Source organism: Bombus pyrosoma, linkage group LG17, assembly GCF_014825855.1.
Source record: "Bombus pyrosoma isolate SC7728 linkage group LG17, ASM1482585v1, whole genome shotgun sequence".
Lineage (NCBI taxonomy): Eukaryota > Metazoa > Arthropoda > Insecta > Hymenoptera > Apidae > Bombus > Bombus pyrosoma.
The window spans coordinates 695,894-714,341 of record NC_057786.1 but is presented as its reverse complement, the minus strand read 5'-3'; the positions used below and the strand labels follow the sequence as shown (position 1 = coordinate 714,341).

The 18,448-nt window shown below is 39.8% G+C and overlaps 1 protein-coding gene across 5 annotated transcripts in view; it reads right to left on the bottom strand.

Moving 5' to 3' along the window:
- LOC122577148 (protein Wnt-11b-2-like) overlaps nt 1-18,448 on the bottom strand; it is a 29,139-nt gene that overhangs the window by 8,590 nt on the left and 2,101 nt on the right. For 2 of the 5 annotated variants that reach the window (XM_043748294.1, XM_043748295.1), the window contains 3 exons: nt 4,487-4,728; nt 1,593-1,945; nt 783-1,054 (listed from right to left, as the gene is read on the bottom strand). In XM_043748294.1, the coding sequence (XP_043604229.1) occupies nt 783-1,054; nt 1,593-1,945; nt 4,487-4,728 (867 nt within the window). Of the gene's footprint in view, nt 1-443; nt 707-782; nt 1,055-1,592; nt 1,946-4,486; nt 4,729-9,867; nt 10,055-11,741; nt 11,904-18,448 lie in introns of those variants that run through there. The other 3 variants (XM_043748298.1, XM_043748299.1, XM_043748296.1) reach the window with 3 other exon arrangements.

Genomic DNA, 18,448 nt, shown 5'->3' with positions numbered 1-18,448 from the left:
CTGTACATCAATTTATCGATTTGTTATGAAAACGTTGGCGTTTCTGCTTTGAAAATATAGCAAAATATGCGAATCCATGAACCTTGGATATTTATGCAATTTCATACTTCTAGGAAGCTAACTATGAAAATCGAGTCTACGTGATCTGTATCAGCTACTAACTAGCGTAATAAATGTTTTACTTCGAATACATCAGATATCTCTGAACATTGTGTGCATTCTATGTCTTTATGAATATTTAGATTTCCAGTAAGTTCATAGACATCCACAATCTGTGAATAAAATATGCGCAGAGGCATATGCAGAAATATTGAGAATACGATAATACACAAATTTTTATTATTTAGGCATCACGATTATAGTTTAGATTACAGTAATCTACGATTCTGATTTAAGTCGCAATCAACTGATTATTTATCGGTCGCATATAATTAATCCGTGATCTTTATCAATTAAAATTTTGAATTTCACGCGAACACGTCTACAGCTGAACATCGTACTACTGTACGATATTACGACGTGAAGAAGACACGTTTAATCTTACTCCAGCTGCATTATTCAACTCCTGTTCGTTTCCGATCATTCGACTTCTTCATTTATTCTATCAGAGATTTTCCACCTTGAGATTACAGTTCGGTTAGAATCGGTCGTGGCGTGAGAAGAAAACGCGACAGCGAAGCGTCTGTCATATGAGAGAAACAATCGCCTGCAAACCACTATATAGCACGAAACCGGTTCTACGATATTAGCGAAACAAATAAAGAAAGAGAAGCGTGATTTACCTGCCGACAGTTCCAAGACTCCCCCTCTTCTTGTCAGGAAGACAATAGTCCGGGCTTTTCGTGGTGTACAACAGATTATCGTGATGATATAGAGGTGGTAGCCTGCCTCCTGACCTCGGCCGAACTTCCGCCGCAGTTGCGTATCTCCGAAGCAATCGACTTCCTGCGGCTGCTGGCCCCGAAGAACCAAGACCTCTCCAACAGGTACGCACGCTGCACGAACCGGAAACTCCGTGACATTTGCATTCCAGGGTCAAGGATTGTTCCACTGCCTTGCAACGATTAAATACACAGAGATCACATGTGAATTCTGTTAACTTATGTACTTCTTGTATTTCATTTGAAGCGTACGAACGAATAATTGAAATTCCTCAGTGAGGCTCGGAGTTCATTTAAAGAGAGGAGATATAGCAAATTGCTCGATCCAAGTATTTGCTTTTCACGGGAAAGTTTATATTAGCGCGGAAAGATGTCTTGGACAAGATCCAACAGCTCGCTTATTAATACGGTGTTAATACGGTAATTTAGTTTGCCGTGTATCAGCTTTTCCTTTCGTTTTCGATCTGTTCTCGTTTCTCATATTTTCATCCAAAGTACAGCTTCTACGTTTCTAATTATGCTCTGAAATATATGAATTTGCGTAAAAATCCGCAGTCTAATAATTACCTAAAGCCGTATTCCTAAAGCCGAAAAAGCTACAAAAATGAAACGTGTACAGCGAAATGATTATCAGCGTGGATGCGAAACGAATGCAAATCCTCCGTCTTCCTCTTGTTCGTCGCTTTAAATTAATACGATTATTTCAATTACCCTTCGACCCGCCCGGTTGTTGTGCATGTTAACAGCGTGCATAAACTTCGCGGTTGCACCTGTGCCAGGAGGAGTGGCGCCTTGGAGAAACCTCTTGGCCATCCTGGACGCGGATCTAACGTCGTCGCCGCAGCCACCCCATTTGAACGAGTTCTTGGCAGAAAGCGTGCCGAACGAGAGCGACGTGGCGGTGAAGGACGAAGGTGAAATCAAGGCGGACGGTGACGGTGGCTCTCTTCGTGGTGGAGTGGCGCAGGAACAAGCCGCTAGACTGCCCAGGGCGCATCCTCTCGCTAGCCTCCAAACTGCAGCTGCAGCCGACATAGCGTACACGAATGCTTGTTCTCTGGTTCCTGTTACGGCAGATTGAAAAATACGTCTCTTGCATTTAAGAGTTCACTGTTCTTCTCTTCCGCGGAGTATTCTACAGGTCTTCCAGCTTTCATTCTATCTGATTTAATTTTCCAGTTACTCTGCCATCTCATTGTAAGACCTTAAATGGAGCAAGGTTTGATATAATTTTTCGTTAAGCGTAATCCAATGCTTACGACAGTGTGTACCTTTCGAATAAGTATAATAAATTGATTGAAACGACTCGGTATCCTGATTCGTTGCTTCCATCCTCGTCGCAAACAAAACCTTGCCCAAGCCTGTTCGAGCTAATGAAATTCGTTATAAACTCTCGATAAATCCGGACTTACAGTGAAAAAAGGAATGAAAGAAGAAGAAGAAGAAAGCTGAACGAAGACGTAGCAAGCCGAACGTTCTCTCTTGCAACGGGCATTGTTCGGCTTGTCCATTGGCAAATTTGCTTAACAAGCTCGCGTTTAATTCTATTTTCGTTACATAAGAAGCTTTGCCGAGGCTGCTGCTAAGAGCAAAGGTCTTCCGATGAATTGGGTCGAAGGTCGAAGCGACGACGCTGCGATTTTCTAATAAGAAATCTCCGAGGCGGGCAATTAACGTGGCAAGAAGTCGAGTCTCTCGAACGGCCCCGAATAAAATCGGTAATGGTACGGTCCGTGGTGCCTTTAGAGGTCGCCATTCACGGTCTCTCCTCCAGCCGGTTTGAAATAATTGAAGGAAAGCTGATTAGCATAGCGGCAGCGAAAGGGCGGCTTTTCCGCTCCTCCGATACGTATCGAGCAACCGTGTGTTTTTCATCGCCACTGCGAACCTCACGGGCCGAAGCTTCTCGGTTTTCTCATTAACGAAGGATCGCTTGCTTCTCTTGCCCCGAGGGGAACACTTTTATTTACAATATATAATTATCGTCAAACGGCCAACAGTTAATCCGACATTCGCTGGCAACCGCTGCCAGAAAGGAAGGAAGCAGCAGCTTTGATAATGACCACTAATTGAGCCGCTTCTTCGAGGCCTTCCTATTTAACCTGATACGCTTCGCGGGATATACGATCCTCGTTTTCAGGCTCGTTCCACGTTTCTAGCAATAATTTTTCGTTCTACCGGGGCCCTCGAAAAAGCTTTCGCAGAAGAGCACAAAGAATCGAACGTCTTGTTCGAGGGTATCTAATCCTAATTTAGTCTCCTCTTCCGTTTAGAAACATTGATCGTTCAGTGGAGCCTGAACTTTTTTAATCCGATGCAGCTACGCTTTCGAGCGATGAATGTGACGATAACGATACAAGTCGAGTAATTGACGCTTTTCTACTTTACACTTTTTAGTTCAAATTAATTCGCTGAAAAGTTTACCTTTTTTCGTCTCGTTGCTTTTCTAGGAAACTAACGCGGCCGTATGAAAGGCAAATAGGGATTATAGAATAAGGATCTTTCGCAGGAATGGACGACTTTGCGCGGCTCCACTTTCATATTCGTGTAAGTTCATATCTAGGAAGCGATTTCCAAGAACGATAATACGAATAATTTCCAAGTGAAAGAGAAGGATTTAACGTTGGCGACATGTTCGTGTCAACTCGCGAATGTTGTTCACTTTCTCTGATCAGCCAGTTCATGCATTAACGAAACAAATACATTACGACAGCTCGATGTATCGCCCCGAACCGTATCGAATCGTCGTCGTGATTTACCTACGCCTCTGACAGAATTTAGTATGCTAAATATTACAGTCAATCAGATATATATACCCATATACGTAATCGAAGGATTTTCAATTAAATTCCTGGAATCCAATAAGTTATAGGACATGGATATTTCCACGGAAATAAAGAGACACGTTGTTTGCCATATCGTGCCATGTTACGTAACTTTGTCATGTTTCATCTAAAACGTCGAAAACTTCTATGCCTTAAAATTCGATAGAGTATTTATTTATCGCAACTAGAAATTTTTCTACGTTTTCTAAGATGAAGTGAAATTTAAGGGAAAGTAAACATTAAGCAAACAGGTAAGAGCAAGCACGTACATCGTGAATTCTGGTTTTTCGCTCGTTATTACGTTCGTGATCTTGAGCGATCTCAGACGACCATAGTCACGATCTTCTTCAAAAGGGCTACGATCGTCTCTGCGTTCAGAAGTACACGATTCCGTTGAAAGAAGGCGACGATGGCCTTCGAATCTCCTTCAATCACCATGACCAATGGCTCGTTCGATATCGAACGACTCTTACATCGAAAAGTTCCTTCTTATCTCAAAAATCGAAGGAGAAGAATTAAGCTTAGCAGACTGTTCAGCCGCCTGAGAAATGCACCATCGGCAACACCATCATCCACGCTCTCTCTTTCAATAATTCCACTCAATTTTCTCGACGCACTGTTCCAACCGCGTTTCATATTTCAACGAGCATCTACGACTCGATATCTCCTTTAGCATCAACGTCTGACGAAATAGAATCTTAGATGAGCCGGGAGGGCAGATTCGTGACTGGCCTCCGCGGTGTTAAATAAAAGGTGTCGAACATCCGACATAGAACGTACCGGTAAGTAATTCAGGCGTATAATCCGGCGCACGCTCGATGCTGCTGCAATTCCACCTACGATGTCGAAATGCTTGCTGGCATACCGTCGATGTATCCCTGGCCGCTTGCACCAAGCTGGCCATAACGTCCGGCGTCGCTCTGCACGCCCTTGCCTGCTTCCTCTCCAAAAGGCCGGAGCTTTTCGCGCTGGTGCAGGCCTCCCTCGTCCACGTGTAGCCATCTCCGGTACGACCGAGAGCCCTGCAATTAAACGGCTCATGAGACGTCGATGATACGTTTGAACGAAAAGGGCAACATTTAGGTTTCGTTTTAGGAACGTTATGTTCGTCATGTTGCTAATCGAATTTTCCCGCGGAATTAAAACTTTCGAAAGGGGAAGCTCCTTTTGGATAAATAGAATTTACTTGCTCGGAAAATCTTTGCGAGAAGGATAGAGAATGCATCTGTCGCTCGAAATTGAACGATAGCGGGGAATACGTCGAAGGAACGTGCCGTCGAAAGCAGAGAAGCCAAGGATAATGTATTAGAGTACTCGTCCAACCCCACCTACGTTTACCAAACGTTTCTCTTCAACCTTGCAATACCCATCCACGCCCGAACGATGGTCACTCTCCGCGTTATAGCCTACTGGCCATCCACACACGCGAAAAGGGCTTCACCCTCCATCGTAAATCCGCCTATGCCCAAACAACTCTTACCCTCGCTACGAGTCGACATCCTGAATCGAAGGTCGAAGGACGAAGAGGTCACACTGTCGATTCTTCAAAGCACGAAAAGCGAACGATTACGTGCGACAACTGGTCCAAACGTCACCTAACAGGATAGCTGGATGATAGCAAAATGTGAACATATTTATTCATTTTATCGCTACTTTTTTATATTATTTATATTACCACTATTATTTTGTATAATTAGCATATCATTGTGATATATAATAATACGACGAAATAAAACGATGGGATCGTCTTTAATATCCACGTGTATACGCGTATAGCGTAAAATAAAGTTTCCCGGAAGTATACGCGTGCTCGGACTACCCCTACGTACCGGTCACGTCCGATAGCGACAGGCTCTGAGGTGACCGAGCGCGACGTTCGAGTGCCCGACTAACGGTTCGCGGGCAATGAAACAGAGCGCGCCGAGTTTAAGGAAAGGAAAGAAAGATCCGTGAATACGAAAAAATTCTGCGTCGTTGAGTTTCCCTTGGTTATAAATAGTCATCGATCGCTTCAACCGCGATATTTCTGAAGATTCGACGACTTTACGATGCTGTTGTTGCGTCGCGACGAACGTAATTTTCCTGTCCTTGATACTCGTCTTACCGCGAGCCTCGTAATCTGCTTGGCTTCGCTCGTGCCTCGAGCTTATCCTACGACGAGTATCTCCGCGCGGAAGTGGCGAAGGGATCCAGCGCGTAGGACGCAGCGAGCGAACAAATCTCGAAAATGGAAACTTGAGGTTGAAATTCACGGAACGGAGGTGGTTCTATCGGACGGTGAGTCGTTCGCGCCACGGTTCGAGCAGAGGGCCGTAAATCAGGGGTGAATTTCGAAAATTATAGGGCGTGAAGCTGAAAGGTGGCTTTAAGCGGCGCGGGTGGATACGTGCGCCGCGGCGCAAACCGTACCGAGGATAATTACGGACACCTGAAAGTCGAAATGGCTCGGGCACGGGATACGTCTAGACGTAACAGCCCTGGGAATGGCCGGCTCGCCAACCCCGTGTCAGCAGCCTACCCTCGAAATTACCCTATCAAAAGGCCGTACCTCTAATTCATTATTCCGTCGCCGATCGCGCCGCTGCTGTCGTTTCCAAGATGCCATTCGCGTTATGTGCTCGTCCCCGTTCATGACGCTCATACACCGGGACAATCGTAAATGCTCGCGTTCCCCATTTCTACGGGGATTTATATCCTCCTTGGCTTCGATATCAACTAGGCATCCCCTCCTTCTTCGTCTGCCACGCTCGTTTAACGATCAACTCGCTGCACGAAGCCTCGTTTAGATTAAACAAGTTATACGAATTCGAATTAACGTTATACCGCCTCACGAAAGTAGTCGAACGCTTATCGCGGCAAATCGAGTTTATGCCGGTGTTTATGCAGCGTGTGCCGGGTGACGCGACTCGTTATTTCTCCGCTGTTTGCCACGATGCTGTCGACCTTACTACGAATGACGACGAAATATTCCCAAAATACTTTGTTTTTATAGCGAAACCGAAGTTGCTTGCTTGTTCTCCTTTTTCTTTAGAGGGGGCTAGGTCGGGGTTGTAGGGCACTTTAGGACAAATTCGACGAAGCATATTACGCGATATTCTTTTAACTCAATACCTGATTTCCAGGACGCTTTATTTTAACGCCTGATCAAATTTCATTGCGCAATAGTATATTCTACTCTTTTGCAGAAGTTTGAGCGAGTTGTCGTTGTCAAGGTGGCTGGACGTACAATCTTGAATTTGTCCTACAGTCCCCTACAATCTCGTGAAAAATAGTTCCAAGATCTGACAATGTTCTTCGACGTAAGATCTTAAGAAACGTTCAGATGGCCAACATTATTGTCCATATTTAAAGTACTCAACATTGTATCGACGATAATGTTGAGAATCTGACATATTGGCAACAATATTAATCGTCTAAACGCTTCTTAAGAATATTCTGAAAACGTGTGTAATTCGCTGAAACGTTGAAACGATAATGTCTAGTGAAATTACTCTTAAAAAGGAAAGAAAAAGGAAAGATGCCGTGTTATATTTGTGCGAGTTTATTTATCGCCTTATGCGAGAGTGACACGCACCGCGAATGAAAGGGGACTTTTTTGTCAATGGAAAAAGAAGGAAGCGAATTTATTTCACGCGTCAAGCGCTTCGGAACGGAACCGAGGGACGCATTCCTCACGCATGGCTCATTAAATTCACGCACACTGAAATAAGGACGCGCACGAAAGACCAACCGACCATGTTCGTGCGCTGCTCGCCAAATTGTTTGCCTAATTTTTCATCGTCTCCTCGCAAAAAGATAAGTAATTTCAGTGGCCATTGAACTTTCTCCGATTCTGGTTTCAAGCTACCGGTATAATCAGAATTCATCGGAAATATATATTAAAAAAAACTTGAAAAATGCTCTCAGCGTTTTATATCTTCTTCTATTTAAAAAAAAAAAAAAAAAAATACGATAAATATTTGGTTTCCCCAAAAGATTCTTTCGTTTTACAAGGAAATAATAGATGCACGACACTTTTTGTTTTAATGCAAACGAAACGTATCCTACGACAGCTAGAAGACGATTAGGTTAAGTTGACTACACGACACGACAGCCAAACGGGCTTGTAGAGGTTAGAAAAAGTTTCTAATAAACAATACTATATCCAAAGACGTATTCCAAGTGTAAACCGAGCAATAAACTGTCATATTATATACAAATAAAATTATTAGTAAGATTGTCATAGATAACATAGCGTATATCATAATTTTGATATGTATAGAGATATTGAAAACTTAATTTATTTCCGATTGCAGTTTTATATAATTATTTCGTGATACTCGTATTTCATACTCCTTTTATATCTCTTTGTTCTGTACGTGCCGTTAAAATCATTCTCTTGCTTGCAAAATTGAAAGACAACTGAGACATAAAAATTAAAGTAGCTGCTCCACATCGGCCTAACCACTTTTCACGCAAAGCTTCAACGTCGTGATACATTTTCTTCGTGTTTTTATTTACGTACATATGTATATAAAAGTGCATCGCGTTTGGCTGCAGGCTTCGAACAAACTAAGAGAAAGATAAGAAAAATTACAGGCATTGGTGCAACCTAACGGAAACAAATTCAAAGGAAGACAGATTCGGCGTTCAACAAATGACACTTGACAGATTTTCCGTACAATTATGTAAATTGCTCGTCTGAGACATGCTGCTTGATAGGCAGCAATTATTTTAATGCGAGTGTGAGGTTTGCTTTCGATTAGTTTCTTTTTTTTTCGTTACAAAATATGATTGACAGAACTAAAACAAGCAGCCTGCAATCCTCGTCAATTCTTCGTTCCATTTAATCATAAATTATAAATATATATGAAATAATTTTTAATTAAAATTTAATTAAACCTCAAGTTGATATACGTATATAAGTTTCATTTGACAGCCAAATGATAAAATAATTTGAAGAAAAATCAATTGCTTATTCAAAGAAACTAACGCATAATCATTGTAAAAATAACATCCAGCCAAATAAAATAAATGTTACTTAAACCACCATTTCTCAAATATTTTACTCAAATAACGTTCAAGTTAAAAACTGCTCTATCGTTGGATAAAACAATAAATGTAAAAAAAGCATTATTATATTCACTTTGTTAATTTTCTTCTCCTTAAGCACATTCTGACGTAATAAATCAAACAGCATATTAACAGAACATGCTAGGACATAAAGGATACGTGCAATTGGCTTTCTCAATTTCGATCATGAAACGTGCGTTGATAAATCATTCGCGGTGGTAAATACTACGACAGAAACTGTCCGATATCCAATTTGCAACGACCGCGCTTAGATTTGTTACGAGTTATTATTCACGTGCGGCGTATATCATGTCGGTAACCATTTCAATTAGCCAATGAACGCATTTTCGAGGCACTTTCAACAATCGCGGCGAGGTCTTGTCTCGCGAGACCACCTAGTACGCAACAAGTCCGACTACTTGTAGAAGGTGTCACGAATGAAGAATATATCGTTTGCTATTCATCTTGTTTCTTCGCAATCACTGAGGTTTATATTGATGTATCTACTTCCTTTAAGAGAGTCGTGTTCGGTTTTACGTTACTTCGCCAAACGTACAGCGTCGTTTATAGAATGGCTTAAAAAAGTATTCGAACACTCTAAGAAACTTTTTATGTGCACGGGAGAGTCGTACAGCGTCAGCCGTAGCTTGTTCTCGCTTCTACTGTTAGTTAACTACACTACAGGTGGAGAGTTAAATGCATGCTGGTATACTCTTCGATATTACAAGAGTTCTAAGACGTTTACGCTGGTCTTCCCTACTATCCTATAGTCCTCAATTATCCAAATATTACAATTATTCGGCTAACGCTATACAAATTCCCACGAATATTACCACCCAATCTCGGCATTCTGTTAAACAGCAGCTTAATTTTCTCGAAAACCGACAACGAGCGTATCCAATTATAATAACCAGTTTACCCGCTAAAACGCGAGACGTAAACGCGACGACGTGAGCGAATTCGTGCGAATAATCCGCGTGGAAGGTATGCTACCGGTTCGCTCGTTTCCTCGGAATCGATCGGCAGCCGCGAGCTTTCTCGCAAAATGCCTCCTAAATTATAGAATCCTAAATTAACCGGGTGGAAGAAGAAAAAAGAAAAGAACGTACCCATAAATTGGAGGAGATTTGGCCGGCCTCCTATACGCGATCCATTACGTGGAAGAGTGTATAAGGACAAGCTTATACTCCCGAGGAAGTTCATGGTCGTTCACGGGTGTGTACATTCTTATGAAAATGCGGCGAGCTTCAATAAAACTCCGTGATGTACGTTTCGAAACGACCGAATGGACAAGTACCTCCGATGTCGGATGCAATTTCGAAATTCGTTTTGACTGGTGGAATCGTAAAGTGGCGTTTTTACGGGGCTGATAATAGGTCGGCGCCTACGATTCCCAACCGAGGACCTCTCGTGTGCGGCCACCAGCCCGTTTTCAGCCGAAGAGGAAACGAAACTGAAGTAGCCCTCGAGTTCCGTTAATATTACAATTCCGGATGCAGTCATTTTCACTCTTTATAGTTCTTTTATCTACCTCTTTATCTACACTGACTCACGAAAATATTTGAACATTTATCATAGAAAACATTTGCATTGTACGCTTTATATAAAACATTTTAGAAAGAAGATATTAAGAAATGGCCGTTTATGTAACTCCTTGCGAGCGTAAAATTCTTGCACAATGTTTAAGAATATCTCTCAGGCAACACAAAATGTTCAGCACTTGTCTGAAATATGAAAGTGAATGTTGAGGTTAATTTGTATAATATAATGGATAATTGACTCTCATGATTTCTGTGAAATATGTATATTTATACTAAATATCTTTCAACTTTCATCATCTTTCTATCATCTGTTTTAGTACTTGTGTCCTAACATTTGTGTCAAATCTCATAACAGTGCTAATAAAAGTTTAAGATGTATCGTATAATGTACATAATGTATTCATAAAAGGTGTCTGCAAGTATCCAAATATTTTTAAGAGCCTGTGTGCAATCGTTATTCTTCTTACATTACTCCTAATTTGGAGAATTTTTCATGATCAAACATTGAAATAGTATTTCAAAATTGTGTAGAAACATAGATGAAGTAAGATTAGGTTTTATCAAAGTACAAAACATATATTAGGATAATGGATACATCATAAAAGCTTGTCGTACAAGTTGGAGGGACAGAAAGAAGTTTTATAATTTGAAGGAAAGTTCACAAGAAGTTTATAAAAGATATTCCTATAAAATACTTCAATTTGTTCAAGTTTCACAAAATTATAGTATCTACATAGAGAGAAAAAATAATAATGATGAAAAGAATATTTATAAACTTCTTGGAATCCCTTCTCAGAGCCATAATATGAATTTAATAGAGTTTACAAACACAATATATACAAATGAGATAACAAAACATGTTCAAAAAGATAACTTGAACATTTTCAAGTAAACATTGTGAAATATTACACGATAAAGAGATACAAAGCAGAAATTTTCAATTTTAAATCTTCATGGTGATTAGATGACATATTTCTGGTTCTTTAGATTTCAATTATATTTTATCAACACGTTATTATGTCATAAAAGCCATCAAACTTAAACATCAAGACAGATCTCTAAATTCACAATAAAAATTTTCTAAAGGTCTGTACTTTTGCCAGTGGAATGCCACAAATGGATTGTTAAAGGATGTCATTGTCGAATCTAAGAGATCGTCTATCTGCAAATTTGATGGCTTTTATTAAACAACGTATTAATAGAAACGCGATTGAGACCCGAAGAACCAGAAATATATTATCTAGTGATCATGCAAATTTGAGATCTGCAATCTCAATTTTGTTTCTCTTTACCGTGTAATACTTTCGAATTTTTCGAGTTTAAATCGTATATCTGCACTTGCTAATTATCCTGTCACTACCTGCTTCATAAGCTTTTTCCCGCCACGCACAGTTGCCTTCTAACCTAACCTCGCTTTTCTTCCTTATGTTTTTCCTACTTACCTCCTGCTTCCTAGTACAGAATCTATCTTTCCGCCTTTCCGCAATCATATTCGCTGTTTTTTGCATCCACTTCTAGCTTGTATTCCCTTTTTTTACCCAATCTATCTCCTTAATTATTCAACATTTATACTTTGCTCTATCCACACACACGACCGTACACACTATACACACTGTACACACTATACCGTTAACATATACAATGTACTAATAAAAACATGATTGAAACCCGATAAAAAATTGTAAATGTGACAAAGCTAAGATTATCTTGTTGTAGTTGAACATGCTAATAATTTGTATTATTTTACGTATTCAGAGAAATCAAGGTGAAAATACATTTGAAATATCGTAATTCTCCATATTCGGTAGCAATCGATAGTATCGATACTTTCATCGATGAACGTCCGTTACGTTTAAGAATTCTTGTGGGAGGATCCGTGCAAAGATATACATTATAGATTTCTAAATTGGTTTTGACATATAGATCATAAAATACGATGTTTACAAGCTTGATAATAGCCCGGGTTTCCGAGGTTCTTTGAATACTTAAAAACCGATTACCTATAAATTTGTGAGCCCATAACTATTTGATGTCTCAAGGAATTCTGCCGTCATTGGGATCGACTAACGTAAATATTAATATTCTTCTATACATTAATTAATATAGTTGTCCAGGATAATATTATCCACTTTTAATTATGTAAATACCCATATGTTCTTACTGAAGCTTGTTTTCATAAAATTTACACTTTCGTGTATATATATATACGTGTATATGTATGTATATATATATATATATATATAAATCTCTTACAATTAAGATGGTTGCTTGTTCATACTGTATAATATCTTTTTACTAAATATATGTATACAGCAAATATCTTGTAGTTTCTACATATATTTTTAGATCAGTTGCAAATTGTGCCAACACATATAATCATAGCAGTACTGTCCCACTGGAGTGATAATGAAGTTTCAAAATGTTGTATATAACACACACAATATGCATATAAAAGTTTCCTGTGATGAGTGTTCAAATAATTTCATAAGCTACCATTATACGTAGAAATCTATCTCATCCTCTAAATATCATAGCAGATATATTATCTTGAACATTTTATACATTTTCATTTATAATGTGTATTCTATACATTATTGATTACACATTTAAATTAACCATAAACATATAAGTATTGGCAATCTACTTAGTACAATGTATCATTTAATATAATAATAATTGTACGATGATAATCATTCTAAACATTAAGAAACATTAATTTGACAATATTATAAATAATATAATAATTATTACTAATAATTATTTAATAATATGTACTTTAATTAGTTCTATTCAATGGATAAGTAGGATTAGGTCTCTTACAGTACATGTATCAGAATATTATAAACGCATATAGATAGGGTTCCTGCCGCATGAAGGGCATCTAATTACATGATAATACCTCCTACGTTTTACACAAGAATCATGCAACAGATGATTTACGAGAAAACGGATCGACGATACGTATAGCACACTTACGTGCGAATTTTATAAATAGCAACATTCACGCGATCTTGCACCAGACCGACGTTAATCACGATACTGATGCAAATTATTATAAATCGATCGTTAATCCTCGTTCGCGACGAGCCTCCTGTCCAGATCATTTTACAAGTGGCAGAGATTGCGCTGAAAGAACGGCAGAGATGGTTCTATAGCATAAAAACGATTGCTGATCTTGATCCAAATGATAGATGAACGTCTTCGTTCGAATCGTTAGATGAAGCATCCTCCAGTTGCTTTCGATTTTAAAATTACGACGCGAGGAAAACGAATTCACAAATATTTTGCTTCGACGTGTATCACGCTGTCATAATACTGCAAATGCTATTCAGCTGTCTTCTTAAGTTTGCTTCTCTGTGAAACTGGTTTCTAGGTGGTTTGTTTAGAAGCAGTTTCGTGAGAACTGTTAACCTCTTCAGGGACAAATTTATTAAGATCAGGAACAGATGATTATAATTTTATTTTTGCGTAAAAAGAAATATTATTCTTCATATTTCATTGTATATTAATAACACATACTCCAGCAAAGTTATCAGGCAAAAAGGATATTCTATCAAGTATTAATTTCATCAAAGTAATAACTCTTATGAAGTGTGTGACATCGAGTATGAAAGCATAGCAAGTAGAAGAAAGCCGTACGACGAATGAACATTGTTATATAATTATACAACTTTTTAAAATATCGCTTCTGAAATACAGAGTGAAAGATCTATCTGACCACTATAGAGACTTCTGCAACATCACTGTACAAAATTCTCACTGTAACCTTACATAAGAGGCTACATCCGATGGAGACCAAGCGTATCAAATTTTCTCCCGAGCTGAATGCTTGCTTGTGAAAAGAAAGTCCCTTCGTGAGGGCACAATTAACGGGCGAGGCTCATAAATTTCCTTTCCAAGAAAGGTCGGCCCGACGAGAGCACGCATCTTTCATAGGGCTGGACGTGACAGGATCGATGTAGGATTCCGGGCTGTACAGCGACAAAAACAAATCGCGTTGGCGACTTCCGAGATCGCCGTTCGATTGCCCCCGCTAGGCGGTCGGTGTCGATGATTATAAACAAAAGAAAAGGGGGGGGCGCCCAGATGATGGGCGGAGGGCTGGCGGAATGACGGAGGGGAGGCCTCGAGGAGAAAGAGGCTTCTTGGAAAGGACGTTTATAAATCACGAATCGCAGGCAACCCCTAATCTTCCACCCTGTTCGAGCCGCGCTGTCTTCCTCTCGTACTTTTCTTCCCCATTCCACTCGTATTTTGGTTTTGCACGCGAAACCACCATCACTCCTCCATTCATCATCCGACGGCGAGCGGCGTTCTCTCTTTCTGTTTCCGCTTTTCCAACCCCTCTCAGCGTCCCCCATGGACGCGCCCGATGAAATTCGCCCCGAATCACAGGACAATTAACGTCACGGCGTGCAGCTACGTGAAATAAAGGAGGTTCGAGCGATCCTACGATCACGTCTGTTGCCGCGTGAACGGTAATGGGATATCTTCATGGTTGGCGAGCAACGGCTAGTAACACTAGGATTTCATATGTAAGCGTTAGATGCGCCATCTACACGTACATTTGATAAAAGCGACCCAGCCAGATCGTAAAATCGGTCAGTTAACGTTTACAATTTTCCGCGACGTTATATTCGCAATCATTGAGTCTGATTCACACTAACGGTCAAAGGTGCGGTCACAGATCACGATCAATCAAAATCTAGGATTTGACCGAGGCATTCACACTGAACGATCAGAAGCAATCAAATCTCGTCGCCAGTCGCTTCCATCTTTATTCGTTCGCTCGGACAAGGAACAAACGAAACTCGCGTTAATCTTTTACGAGGATGCATAAGATGGCGAATGAGATACGTTTGCGATAGTAATGCGACGAGTGGAAATGATAAATGGAAGTAATTGCGATAGCTGCGTGGCTGTAGAAGTTTCCAGGTCATTCTTCTCTATTTCCATCCACCGTTTCATCTTGTCAGATGTGTCGTAATATTTTTTGCCACTGAGATCGTATAGTTCGCTGCAATTTCCTACAAATTCGATTAGACGCTCGTTCTCCGTGCTCCCCTCCGACTGTTGACGGTGATCTTGATCCGTCGCCGCGGTCGACAGATTTTCATTCGACTCGATCGAACCGCCTGCTGTGGATGCTCTCGTTGGATTACGTGCAAGTGATTTTGACCGGTGTTTGACTTGGCATAATCTTACCGTATCGTGGTCGCTAGTGTGAATCTAGCTTTAATCCTTAACGGTAGAAAGGCTCCGCTATGGGCACATCATATCATCTCGTATGTACCATAGAAAACGAATGACTTCACATACGAAGGGAGCATATGAGGAATTTCTATTTTTATTTCCATTCATCGTCATGTTGTATTCTGTTCGACGATCGTGCGTGTTTTGTGTTTTGCGCCAACGCAAACCAATAACGCGGCGTCTTACCTTATACTTTACCATTTTACCTTCATGCGAAGGGGATCGCGAGGACCAGCAGATATCATTTTTGTAAAGCGTTTGAATATTTTTGTAACGCCAAAGTTACACGTTTCTTATTCGCCGTTTAACGTTTTATTAACACTAAGAGATCGATAAGCGAATGAAATATTCATATTAACTCACGATATAAACCAATTATTAGAAACATTGTAGCATCCGGATATTTTTGCCAGAGATTTTATTTGACGAAGATTATCTGCTTGTGAAAAGGAATAAAAATGTTATAATCCGTTTCTATTTTTACTCCAGAAGCTGCAATTTTATGACTCATCATCGTGCGATATATACAGGTGATCTTTTAGTTATGGCTAGATTAATAGATCTACCTATGACTAGATTAATTGCTTCTGATCAATTCTACATGACGCTGTTGTGAAAAATTGTAAACTTCGATCGCTGGCCAATATTACGACTATCGCTGTCTTCGTACGTTCACTGCTTCCAGCTAGACGCAACGGTTACACGACCAGATGGGATTTTCTATAAGCATCAATTGTATATGTCTGGATATACAGTTACTCATGAAAATACTCAAACACTTGCCACAAACTATTTTTACGAATATATTATGAGCGTTATATAAATCCTTCTGAAATTTCAATTGCTTCGTAACGAGACACTACTGTCGTGACTACGATGGGAAAAACAGTCTCGGTATTTGATATGCGATTGCTTGATGAGATGTTGGATTTTAAAACTGCTCAACTTCTTGTACGAAAAATATAAAATACGACTTATCCCGTCTTTGTTCTGTAGTCATCGTACATTCTTATATATTCATATATATTTCATATTTTATATATTCGTACGTATCATATATCTTGAGATATCTCCTTAATTGTTCTTCTATCGTTGGTCTTATGAATAATAATCATAGGCAGAGACGTGGGTTCTATTATTCGAAAATTCCCTCGTACCAACAGTTAGGTGTGTCTCATTAATTCGGATACTGGAGGTTCCACAGTACTATAAATACGTCAAATTATAAATGCGTGTATATAACACACTGTATCTGACATATTAGAATATAAAGAGAATGGAATCTTATAGGAAATGCCGTCATAACGATTCGTTCGTTCGCCCGCGGAAGAACCGGCCATGATTCATAAGAAATTGGCCTCTGGAATGAGGAGAATGATCGGAGGGGAAGCATAGGATTAATTGGTACGAAGAATGGGAATTAAGGCAGGAATCGACGAACGTAGAAGGTTCCGTGAACCTCTTTCGCAGAAGATTAATCGCACGGAATATTTGGCCGAGGCAAGGGAAGCGGAGGAAATTAGATGATTGTTGATTATGTTTAATAAATTTTGATCCTCCTTTCTTGCCATCGATCTAGCGTAGCCGAATTTCTATAGCTGCGAGAGAAACGAATGTAAATTGCACCCAAAGCCAAACGTATCATTAAGACGAAAGCGATTTGTACGATCGTCAAGATGAATTTAACTGTTTCGAGTATTAGTCGGCTGTTGCACGAAATTTCATTACGCTCGTTGATTACGTTTAATGAATTCTAATCCTTCTTTCTTGCTATCGATTTAGCGTAGTCGAATTTCTGTAGTTGGAAGAGAAACGAATGTAAATTGCGCGCAGAGGCAAACCTATCATTAAGACGAAGGTGATTTGTACGATTGCCAAGATGAATTTATAATTGTTTCGAGTATTAGTCGATCGTTGCACGAAACTCCATTCTGTTCGTATCATAGTGTTTCTCAAGAGTTCACGATTGAGAAAGAAAAGGTTCACCGGCAAGCCTAAATTCATTTTGTTAAAGAAGGTATAATAAATATTCGCACTCTCGCGGACATTCGATGATCCATATTAGCAACATGTACAGGATGATACGGGTCAATTTCCTATTGTAATTGTTAATACCTTTACGTGATTTTCTATACGAAAAATTTTACGTTATCGCGTTGCAAAATTGATTTCCATCGCGAACAGTCCTCTTATTAATTCCACCTATATCTCGTTGCGTTGTATTCGTTTACGATATATTTCTGCTGTAATCGTAGTAGCAAGATACAGAAAACAATAATGGATTGATCCAGCAGATGTCCAGCAAATCAAAGTCGTCATTATCTCCTTTGGATGTACATTGTACGTACTACATGTTGCGTATGCTTTACATGTTCATCTTTATCATGCCATTGTTCCAAGTATCTCGTTACCATACAAGATCCAATTTTCACCGCGAATAGCAATAAGTTTGAAGAACAGATCCTGTTCATTTCTTCCATGTAACGAGCTGGCTATCTCCATTCCCCTAAGCTTCTTATCTATTTTCTTTAGCCTCCCTATATGAGACAAGTGATAGAATGACTTACCTTCGTTTGAACGGCCATTTGTCAGTCGTATATTATTCTCGTTGCCTGCTACGTATTATTTTCAGTAATATTTCTTAGAACGTTGTTATCGATGGCGTGTCACAGCCCTTCTTTCGTCTCATTTTCAAACAAGAAACCATCGTATTTCCGAAGCTACCAAATCAGAAAACCTCTTCCTCTCGGTTAATCCTGCCAATAATTCCTGCCAATTTCTCTTTAGTCTCTTCGATCGTATACTTTTTCATACTCGAGGTACCTGCTATTACGGATAGCAAAACCGCAGTTGCCATTGAACGTAACGATCGAACATTTCGAAAGAGGCGTTTCAA